General features: G+C 42.7%; 1 protein-coding gene across 2 annotated transcripts in view; it reads left to right on the top strand.

Annotated features, from left to right (window-relative positions):
- tmtc2a (transmembrane O-mannosyltransferase targeting cadherins 2a) overlaps window positions 1-12,037 on the top strand; it is a 47,069-nt gene continuing 35,032 nt past the window's right edge. For both annotated transcript variants that reach the window (XM_028396926.1, XM_028396918.1), the window contains exon 1: window positions 1-390. In XM_028396926.1, the coding sequence (XP_028252727.1) occupies window positions 308-390 (83 nt within the window). In that variant the 5' untranslated portion in view covers window positions 1-307. The remainder of the gene's footprint in view (window positions 391-12,037) is intronic.

Below are 12,037 nucleotides of genomic sequence, written 5' to 3'. Positions count from 1 at the left end.
AGAGAGAGAGAGAGAGAGAGAGAGAGAGAGAGAGAGAGATGCGCATACTGAGGACGACACCGCAGCACAGAAATGCGCACAGCTCCGAGCCGGACCGGCCACAGCTTCACCTCCGCTCCAACACAATGGGTTAGAGGCAACATGGCAAACTTTAACACACTTTGCATGACACGGACAATGCCGAGAGCTGCGCTGCCGAGCGGCTGAATTGAGAGCACAATAAACACTTGAGACAGAAGAGGAGGAGGAGGAGGAGGAAGGGGGACCTGATTCATTTCTATCCCAGCCACCTCTCCCACTTTGAGAGATGATCACGGAGCTGCTGTGCACCGCCGTGGCTGTGGGTCTCTATCTGAACACGCTGGAAGCAGATTTCTGCTACGACGACAGGTAGGTGTGAACCCCACGGAGCTCCGCGCGGCGCGGCGGGTGCAGACCCACATCCCCGCACCGTTCACTTGACATCTCCTCACGTTACCTCGGCGCGGAAGCGGCGGCGGAATGGGAAGGGAGGCGGGTGGTCGCTGCGCCTGTCCGCCTGCTTGCATGTGCTTTTGTGTGTAGCCTGTAATGAATCACTGCACATTTGTCAGGATGTGAGTGTGCTGACACCTGAACGCAGCATTTCATAAACGTACCCAGCAAAGGTATATTCATAGAACTTCTCGTGAGTTTACACACATGATCCTTCAGGGATTTATTAAATTGACAAGTAACATTCAAAGTTCCCCATGAATGTTGTGAAGTGAGAGCAGCTCTGTCCTACATGGAAGTGCCTCAGATGCTCTTTGTGTTGAAGCAGTCATGCCTGTTCTAACAATGCCCCGTGCTCTCAGGGGAGTAAAGCTAATTTAAACTGGAATAATTTCACGAACAGCTGAAGAAACATGTCAGCATTTTAATGCTGTGGAGTGCCAATAAGAGAGAAGCCCTGTGGTAAATATATCTAATATTGATTTCTAATATTTCTACTGTAAAATATCTGAAAACAGTAAAGTGTGTCTTGTTCTCTATAATCAAAGGAGCAGGAAATGTTTTAGATCACTTAAATTATTCATTGTGATTGTTGATCACTTGCACAAATCATGCATGAGAAGCTGGACAGGTGTTCTCTCATACATTCTGTTACACAGACTTTTGTGTAGCCTATAGGCTCCTTGGGCCTCCTTGTCTGTGGGTAGCCCGACCTGATGGGGATCTGTACTGTTGAACGGTGGGGCAATCACCTCTTGAATGCCTTTAAAATAGAATTATCACTTTAGTGCTCAAAGGCCAGAAAAGGTTGGTAATCATGGTTGAAAAGTGTTGCACAGATGCACACATTAGTTGACTGTAAGAAACATTCATTATGCACATTTGGACAGGTGCTTCTTCGGTGACTCATATATTCATATGTCTTTCATTATCAAGTGTTAAACCACCAACAGACAGCGAACAGGTTGCCTCCCTTATTCGTCCACTTGCCCCCCCCATATATTGGTGCTAGAAAAGAGTCTTCAGTTACATCACACCTCGCCAAATATCCTCTTAAAAACACCCAGAGGTTATACATCCATCAGCTCCGTCTCCATGACACCACAAGCTTGTCAAAAAAACGGGCTGGTGACGGATTACCTGGAGGGTGATGCCTCTGCCCACTCCAGGCTACGCTCGCTCTCCATCCACTACAGTGAAAGTTCAGGATCTGCCAGCGCTGTGTATCTATCAAAGTCACCATGGTAATTTACACTCTCAGGGCAGGAGGGGGGGGGGGGGGTGTTTTGACTCTGGTGTTTTGGTTCAGCACTCTCAGATGGAGGAGGCTGAATACCAATCAGAGGTCTGACCTTTCCTGGTCATTCATCAAAAGGCATCCTCTCTTGGGGTCATGAGTCACAGGCTCCCGGTCTCTTCCCTCAGGCGTCAGCAGAGAGTTACGAGCGTAAGGTTAAGGCTAGAGTGGAGGAGAGTTGAACGAATCACTCTGAACAGACGGATTGTGGATTTTGTCTACATTTGTCCCTGAGCTGAGATGATCTTATCTGACCTTTCACTCTGTAATCAGATTCTCGTTCCATGTCACATGCAGCTCTGAGGCGAGATGGTGAGGCAGATAAATCTTCTAGTGGTGAGGATGTTCTGGCAGCTCTCTGCTTTTTCAATCACGTCAAGTGTTTTTCCCGGGCACTGCTCATGGCCCGGCCAAGCGCTCTTTTGGCCAACAGTATTCCCAATGAAAAGCCTCTGCGTGTGAAATGACTAAGTTTTTACGGGAGCAGGGAGAGGACTCGAGCCAGGCCAATTTTGATTCATTGGAAAAAAATCTTGGGTTTTGCCAAATGTTAGGGCAGCCTTAAAAAAGACTCTTCTCAGTGCTGATAGGACATTTGAGAGCTGTGGTCACAGACTGGAAAATATATTACCTCTGAACTCTTCTTTGAATACCCATCATCACTACTTTTGACAAGCGAATAAATGAGGCTCTACGTTTCGATGATATTGTCTCTTTAACAACCTGTATTGACAAATGGATGTCTTTAGAAGGAGTAGACGCTGAAAGTGACTGGAGAAATGAAATGCATCCTAAGTGGCTTTCAGCATTCAGACTCGTGTCTCCAGAAACATCTGTGACCCCAATAACGTCACAGTCCCCCCCGCTCTGCTCAGAAATGCATTACGGCCCGTCTGGGAATTGAAGTGAAAACATCTTCACTCTTTGTTTCAGAGGAGCAAATATCATCTCTGGGTGTGGAGGAAGAGGAGGATAAAGAGTAGTTGGGTTTCATTGACTGGCACATCATGGGTTTGTTAAAGCTGAATATGTTCATCCCAAATAAGGATTTAAGCTGTTAAATAGCTCAGAGGTGACACATTGGAGGGATCTGAGAGGATCCCGGAGCCTGTTGGTTGCAAGCATCTGGTCCTAGCTCGGTTTCTGAGGTTTACCGATAAATGCATCAAGATGAGATTGTCTTGAAAAATCAGCCTTTCATCATAGGTCAAACCAGAGTGCTTATAGAGTCAAAGTGATAATGGATTGCCTTTATGTGTGTTAATTGTACACACAAAGAAACAGCGAGACACTTCCATCTTTTTACTTCATTCTTGACCCACATATAAATTTGTATATAGCACAACATTGTTACCAATAGTAGTTTAATTACTCTAACACCCAACTATTGTTCCTCCAGTGTTTTAAGTTCTGTTGCTTTTCTTATTTATTAATATGTTTTTTGGTTTTAATGTTAGCAAATTTTTACGAATATTTTTTAGTCAGTAGGCTGTAAATAAAGATGGATGACATGACAGCTCCCTCAAAGTGGGGCCAGAACATTTTGATTGCCCCCTAGTGACTGTGGATGGTACACAGACTTAGCTAAAAAACTAAAAATACTCCTCATATATGTTTTCTTTTGAGATACTTGATGGCCTGTTGGCTATGTACTGTGCTGCATTGTATTACATGTGCTTTAGGTTGTGACAACAGGGGGCAAAACAGAGAGATGTGGGTGTAGGGGCAGAACAGCCACACTGTGGTTCCATAATGGCATCTTCCATAAGCAAAATATTTTGGCCCTACTTTTGTACAGTGGTCGAAGACCGAGTTGTCTTTTTTCAACACAGTTCCACAGGAGCCGGTGGAGACAAAAACACAGCTAAAAGGAGGGAATCATTTTGATGTTGCATTTAAAGTGGGGAGTGGGACATGCTTTGTGTCTCATTAGATTAGTCATAGACTTTTTAAAAAAAAAACGTGTTACAACTTAGTCCATGTTATACATAGCAACACTCTGTTGCACAGAAATAACAGCTTGTAGAATGCTGTGATTGACCTTGTGACCCTGGAAATCTGTTTCAGAAGATTTCTTTTTAAGAAGTATACAACTACAAGCAAACACAGAGTGGATATATGCTTAAAAAATGAACTATAATTAACCCTTTTCAACCAACTTGTTGTTTATTTGTCGCATTTAAACAGTTTATAAACCACAGTATCTGTAGAGTTGACCATCAAGTGCTTACGTTCTCTAAGTCTGCTACTAATCAAGATTAGACCCCTATTGTTACTATGATAGTCCACCTCAAATTTAAGGAGCAGAAACATCAGTGGCAACATGAAGTAAAAACATATGGTGGAACAGTACATAAGATGGTGACGTTTTTTTAACCACACTTTTCATGAGGTCTGCCTGTTTCCCCTTGAAAACACTCAATCCTTTATGTACGCTGATCTGGTTAAAGGCTTCTTGTCACAGAAGCATCTGAAATGACTATTCATAAACACTTTCTTCATCAGTTACTCCTCACCACACTGCTCACTTTAATTCTGTGAAACCTCTTTTTGACAGACATCACACCGACCGCACCACGCACACTTCACAGTCACAGGGATTTTGCTCACTCAATTCATTAGCCCACTTCTCTTCCCTCAATATTTATCTGCTCCGAGCACATACTGTAACTTAAACAGCCTCAACACAACTAGGGCACATGTGTTGGATAATTATTCCACGAGAGGCATGGGAGGGGATTCCTGGCAGAGCTTACTACAGTGGGTTGTAACTGATCACAGTGAGCCCACAGGAGATAATGATTATAGGAGCGGTTATCACGGGCACATTTGAGTCAGAGATGGCAGGGTTTACTGTGATAGAATACAAGTAGCAATATGCTAGCTAACGTTGTTCACCACATTTTGGACGTTATTGCCGCAATACCAAATTAAATCCTGTCCTCATATTCCCTCCTTCGCCTTATGTAGGGCCATCCTTTCTTGGTTGAAGACTTACACGTGTCTCTCCACTGCCATTTAGGCTAGAGATGCATAAAAGTTATGGGCTGTGTATGAAGATGAATGATAAGACAGCTCCTCAAATAGGAAACCAAAGCATCTTGATTGTCCCCTGGTGGCTGGCTGCTATGGGTACATTGAGAGGAGTACAATGGGAAAACATCAATAATTAAAATATAACTGATTGCAGCCTTATGATAAGTTTAATACATAATACTACTGGATGCCACCCTTTCCATTGAGCCCTGTCCTTAGACACAGGGAAACATAAGGTTTGTTTATTTTTAGGTTGTCCCTCTTTGTCCCATTGGATCTCAGCGACGCATGTGGCTGCTGCTAACCCTTGGCTGGCCCTTGCGCTCCGCAGGCCTCAGTCGCCCCACCCGTCTGCCAAGACACGACCGCCAAACCTCAGTCTCAAGACCCTCCCTTGTATACACGCCATATGCGGATCCCAAAACAGTGGTATCCACGGACAACAGGAATCACAAGTTTGCCAGTAAGATACAGATTTATCATGTAACACCCATGCTAGGTTTGGGAGGATGGAAACCGCTGAACCGCAGATAAAATGGTGAAAACAGCCATGTGTATGTTCAATCATGATCTTCCTCAACCTTCATAACTTTGTTCAGCAGCAGGGGTTTGGATTTCGGTGTTGGATTACACTTAGAAGCTGGCATTCACTTTCACTCTTAAAACTACAAGGTGGACTTCTTACAGCAGTTGTGGCGTAATACAAAACCAAAGCCAAGCTGAGGATCACAAAGTTACCCCCCCCCCAAACCCCCACCATCACCTTTTGTAATCAATAGCCATTGAGTATCAGCTTTCAGTAACTGCTGAGGTTTTCTTTCCTGTAGCTCAGAACAGCTGTCAGAACAGAAATCAAACATGTGAGTGTTTTTTTTACTACACTTTGACAAAGTGCTCATGTTTCCCTACACAGCATCAGCTCTAAAGTGAGTTTTGACATTCATCAGTATCTGAGAGGGATGTTTGTGGATGTGGAAGCTTGTTTTTTTTCTGACCACTGACAGCTTTTCCCTGGTGATGTGTGGTGAAGCTGTCAGATGTTGATAGTGTAAATGATCAGGTTGATGGATCAGGCTCAGCTTTCATGGTTGCGGTTGTTTTGATCTGTGAGCTGTGTGTGGATTTGTGAGGGGTTGGTGGTAACAGTGTAGTTAGATGGCAGCTGGAGGCTTGTATAAGCAGTGAGCATGAGGATTGCTGCTTTTTCTTTAGGTTGACCTCAAAGATGTAGCTCTGGTTCCCATCATTATGCTAAGCTAAGTTCATCAGTTCTATGTATCATCGCCTGATTAAAGAAAAAAAGCAATGTGTTAGGTCTCCTGACGACACTGAAATATTTTTATACTTTTCTTTGGCACATATCCAGAGGTATGCACAACCTTAATCATTATTCCAAGTGGCAGGCGCTTCACAAAATAGGCATACATTAGCTCATCAACCTTGGCACTGAACCCTAGCTGAGCAGTGCACACACCTTATCCATCTTCACGCATGGCTACTCTAGCTAGTATGAAATGCTAATATGTAGAAGGCTTTCTGGGTCAGAACAGGGCCCACAGCAGAATACCTGACCTGTGTGTGTGTGTTGGGTGGAGATTCTCACCTCTTAAAAACCTACAAGGGACTGAGTGAGAGTGAATGAGTTCTCTGCTATCTTGTACTCAGCTATTGTGTTTCTTGAAAGATGTAGCAGGAGTGAAGTGATCACTGGTTTTTTGAAGTGTAATTTCTTTCCAAGGCAGGGCCAGTAGGATCATAATGATATCGGCTCTGTCATCTGTCTAAATTCTGTTCACACTCTGGGTTTATAAATGTTTAGAATGTTCATATTTAATTTCCATCCGCTTGATTTACTCTGCAGCGGGAGATAGCCTTTCTCCTTTTCCTGTTTCCTCCCGATAAGAGCCTAAAAGTGGAGAACCACACGTGATCATACAGACAGAGGAAGTGCAGAAGTCTCAGGACTGCTGTATTGTTCGGGGGGGGGGGGGGGGGGGGTTCTCTCATTGTTACACAATGGAAGTCTATTTGGAGCGGTGATGACACAAGAAGGAGAGGATGTGATTATTGTTGATAGTTTGGAATAGAAGCTATTGTGCATGAGAATCTGCCTGGTTTGATGCTAAGCTGTGCTGAAAGTAGCTTTCCTGTTTCTTGGTATAGCCTGAGCTGTTGGTTTTGTGGTGCAGACTTTTGTGCCCAGTCACTCAGGTTTGGATCGGCTGGAAGGTCGTTATTCTGTGTTTAAACTCATACGGCACATCATCCTTCAAGTTAACTATCCATCCTTAATTATACAGCTGGGGTCAGGACGCATTTAAGCCAATTTTCCCATTTTTGATGCACTGGCCTTTAAACGCCGTTCAATAGTCTGGCCACCCGTTACAAAATGAGGGAGCTCCTTATTTGTTCAGAGTTAAGTGGGCTTTAAAACTCCAAACCTTTTTCGTGGTTGTGGACTCTGCCCAATACTTTCTATGTTCACAAGTATACTGGGGTTCACGTTATGGAAAATTTGTAAAGGGTTTTTCCTGCTTTCACGCTCGCAACATGTGAAATTTGCCACCAGAGAATAAATTCAAATCTACATGGACCCACCAATTTATTGTGCCTGTGCGGCACATACAGTCCCGTACACACTTTATTGTGCAGATATGGTAGTTATTTGAGACTTTTAGGGCCCTCAGGTGTATAAGATGTTATACATAATATTTGTATTTGTAATATTGAAACACAGATACATAAACATTTTTAAAGTATACTATTGTATATTATATATTTGATACTACATGACCAGTTGGAAAACATATTTTATTTATCATTGCCTTGTGTTTTAATAATAATACGAATAATATGAAGAGGACTGCTACAACCAGACTGTATTTAAAGCAGTAATAGCAACATCTACTGTCTGGGTCTTTGTCAGTTGTGAGTGTGTAGAAGTCACACATTGCATTTTGTAGTGGTTATTTTTCATATAAACCCTCCACCATTTATCATAGAGTTGATATTCATGGGTCAGTGGCTGTTGGGAAGGCTGCGCTTTCATGATGAGCTCTGACACCACTATAATTTTGTTTTGATACATTTCGAAAGAAACCCACCAAACCACGCAATTTTATCTACCTTCAATTTATTATTTCCGTCTTTTTTTACACTGTATTATTGAGGGTTGCTGAATTATGCATGTTTTTGATAAGAATACAGCCGGTCTGTATGAGCTCTGTGGTGTCCATTCACTTTCTGTCTGATAACAACCACGCAGCAGGAAGCTTAGGCTGTCTCATGATTGGTTGCCCCCCCCCCCTTGATAGAAATTGAGAATCTGAGCCAGTCCATCTCTCGCCAAACGTATTTCATCAGAAGATACACGCAGACAGGCTCGCTCGTTACCAAGATACCGCATCCAGTCAATCCATTACTGAGGTGTCTGACAATGGCAATTTAGTCTACACTCTGTGGCCTTGCAGGTTTTTCCTGCTATCAGCAGAAGAAAGACACCACGTGACATCCCTGTAGCAGCCAGGAAAGATCTTTGTACAGGACCTAAAAGGACCCAACAGGGTGTATGCCACTTTTTGTTCTTGTTGTGGTTTTTAATGATGTGGTCTTACAGCTGTAGTTAACATTGGGAAGGTTGGTACCACTCCTTTATTTGTGCATGAAATGTGAAGCTAGAAGCTCTAGCTCTAGCTGGCCAATTTAGCCACAAATAAGCAATGCTACCAGGAGGTAGCAGTCAGTGGCACCTGCTCCCAGCCAAAATTTGGCACTTTTTGTTTCTTTAAACATTATTGCTCAGTTAAACTACAACATTCAATAGTATAGTATATATGCTAGAACAAATACCATCTATGCATGATGTTGTGACTAAAATCTAATTTGCTTATACAGCAGATAAGCATAGATTGTATTGTAGGAATTTCTCACACACACAATCCCTGATATCTATGTGTAGGAAAACAATAAGTATAGGAGAAGCACCGCACCTTTAAATAAGGCCTCATGTTAGTCCGTTTCATATGTGGAAACATGAGGGAAATGTTCAGTCATCACGTTCTTCTCTATGTATATATTCTGCATAACAAAAAAAGAAAAACGTGGCTGTAATCACTCCATGCAAATGTCATGAGGCTGCTCCATGACATCATGTCTGCTTGTCCCTGCAGTCCATCTCAGAGAGCAATATGGAATTTTTACGATGTTACACAATGCATTTTATGATTTTATAATAGAGTTTCCTGCAGCATTTAAAGCATGTCATATATTTTAGAATCCCTGCTGATAGTTTGACAAACATGGATTATATTAAACCTCCTGCAGGGAAGTGCACTTGACAGATTTTTTAATGTGCTGGATTTTTGTTGGTCTTGTGATTCATAGGCTATTGGCACTTTATAGGAATCGCTGAAGTGTTTCAATGCTGAGTGAAAACTTTCCCTTAGTACCTTTGTCCAAAGTTAAGGGTCAAATGGATGGGGTTTGCGCTTTTGGGATGACTTCATTGGTTCCAATGTTAAAGTTGAGTTCAGGCAAATGGTTTCGTTGTACCAGCCGTGTTGAACAGATCACAGATCAGAATGTGAAAAGATCTCAGATAATTAGCTCAGTTCTTTGAAAAGAAGACAGATTTGGTTTGGGTTGGCCCCCTCGGTACCCCTCTTTTAGCTGCCGTTTCTCTCTGGCTAAAGCTGGAATGTGACAACTGGTCACGGCAGAAGAAAGGAGGGCCTATTCTGGATTGGATACAGTGCTGTACGGTCTGTTAGTGCGGCTTACAAATGCTGCATGTGAATCTGACCACTGAAAGCTGTCAACACAAAAAGAAGCCTCACCGAGGGCTGTTTTCTGCACAACTTGCAGTCATTCTTTACATACAATATACAGCCACAAATCTTCTACATTCTCAAAATAGCTGCATTTTTTAATCTCTGATTGGATTACATACCGATTCTACTGGAGCATTAAAATGAATTTTTCTTGATCAGAGACAGAAAGCTTTTGAGCAGAAGCAGGATGCTGCTTTGTTTCTCCAGCTGCTCCCTTGGCAGAACTGCAGGGCTCAGATCCTCCGCTGGCTCCATGATTTGTCATCAGCAATTAAACTTGTGCTTATGATAATCTCCACAGCAGATCAAAAGTGATCTTCCAAGTCTGGACAGAAGTTCTGTCCATACACTCCATTTACAGTCCTCAAACCAAACTTTTTCTTCATGTTCCACTTGTTCTCAGGCTGATTTTTGGTACAGACCAAAGGCTGGAGCCTTGGCAGTGGACAATAGACACAGCTGGACATTGCTTTAGCCTGCCATACTGCTGATTCCAACACTGTTTCATTGGTGCTTTGCGTCCACACCTGGTGCTCTGCATGTGTGAGCATAATTTGAACATATGTGCATGCAAATGAAACAGCTGGATTGAGGTGAAAAGTGAGCCGAGAACATTGGCAGGCCTTCCAGAGCTGCAGTTCTTCCTGACCCATCAGCATCCATCTATTCCCCATAGAGAAGGAACCAATGCCAGACATCGTGTTTGTCCGTGCCGATGTTGGACTCCCCCGATTTTCATTCAAGCATGGAAATACTGAAGAGTTTAGGTGGCTGGTTTTTATAGGTCACTGTGCCAATACCCGCGGCTCTCTGGAACTAGGCCAGTGGAATTGATTGTTGTAGCAGAAGGTAAAATTAAATTAAAGAGGTGAGGGGATAGAGATTGTACCTGCTGCTAAAAAAAGATACTGTGTGTTGGACAGCGGTGAGATAATTGTTCCTCTGGTGCTGTAACAGTAACCTCAGTGGAGCATGGCAGAGAAGTTATTATAACAGCTACACTTGTATGTTGTCTTCTTTGTTAATATGACATTTATATGATGACAAGAGAAACCTTCACACTCAAACTGCAGCCCTGATTCTGTATGTGAGCTGTATGTATAATATCAGACTCTACCTTGATTGGACATTGCAATGGCCTGTTCTTCAAAGATAACCATCCTTTTTTGTGCTACTATTGATGGCCGAATGTGCTGCTGCTGCTGCTGATGATGTTTGTAATTCTTTTCTGCATTTTTACATTTATATAAATTGTTAGCCCTGTTACCTAATTTTCCATATTATGAGCAGAAAAACAGAAAATTCTCAAATTCTTGTAGAAACAACATTTTTATCAGCATCAACATCTGTCTGGCATTTTGAAATCATATCCACTGCCTGTACACAGCCCTGATTTATGTTTTGTTTGGCTAAGCCAGAGAACACCGCTCTGTCCCCCCCTTTTTTTTAATCAAGCATCACATTTATCACTGTGGATGCAGGCGACTGGTGGAAGCCAACGTAATTACCCGTCCGCAGTCAGACACTGTAATTAAACTGTCGAGCCTGTGCTAGATGGAGAATCGAGAGCTGATTGGCTCCTCGTTTGTTTTCTTGTAAACTGCTGGAGGTTGTTCTGGCTGCTGGTGGTGGTGATGGACGGATGGATGAATGGTGTTAAAGTTGGCACACTATTGGCATTGATAAGAGCTGGCTGTGTGGGAAAGCTACAGATTTTAGAATCCCTATAAAACACTCAGCGGCCAATACTCCAGGACGTTGGCTCATTCAAACGTGTTTTTCACTCGTGGGCACTGAAGTAGTGGCATATTTATTGGGTGAGACGTCTAAAAAATGCAATAAAATTTCATATTAAGGGCTCAGTTTTGATGTGTGAGGGATAAACACGACTGTGTGTTGCAGTGTTTTTCCATGGTGGTCTTAAGGGTGTTCGTGAAGGTGTGAAACAGTCATTTGCTGCTGAACCGTTACTTTAGCCTGTTGCGTTTTTCAGTCACTCAGACTTGCAACATACTCCAACAAACTGGTGTTTTTGAAGGACAAAAAATAATGACAGCATCAGTGGGGCAGCCATGGTTAGATGATAAAGAAGACCGAATGTCAAAGTGAAAACGACCAGACTCACTATGGACAAAAGTATGGAACCTGTCCCCAAACTTTCATATTTATCGCAAAAAGCTCTTTCTTTTAAGGCAGGGGTGGCCAAACTTTTTTCGGGGAGGGCCAGATTCGATCATGTGAAAGTCTCCGAGGGCCAACAGTCCCCGATGTCATTATTTTAAACAATAAAAAAATGTGTATGCTGTTTTGTAATATATTACATCTTAAACAGGAAACAAAATAACATCGTAGCATTCAGATGACAGATCAGAAAATGTTCTGAATTTACAGCATAAATTTA

The sequence above is a fragment of the Parambassis ranga genome, chromosome 2, assembly GCF_900634625.1.
Source record: "Parambassis ranga chromosome 2, fParRan2.1, whole genome shotgun sequence".
In the NCBI taxonomy this organism is placed as follows: domain Eukaryota; kingdom Metazoa; phylum Chordata; class Actinopteri; family Ambassidae; genus Parambassis; species Parambassis ranga.
Note: the sequence above shows the minus strand (reverse complement) of the source record. Positions and strands in the feature narration are given on the sequence as shown.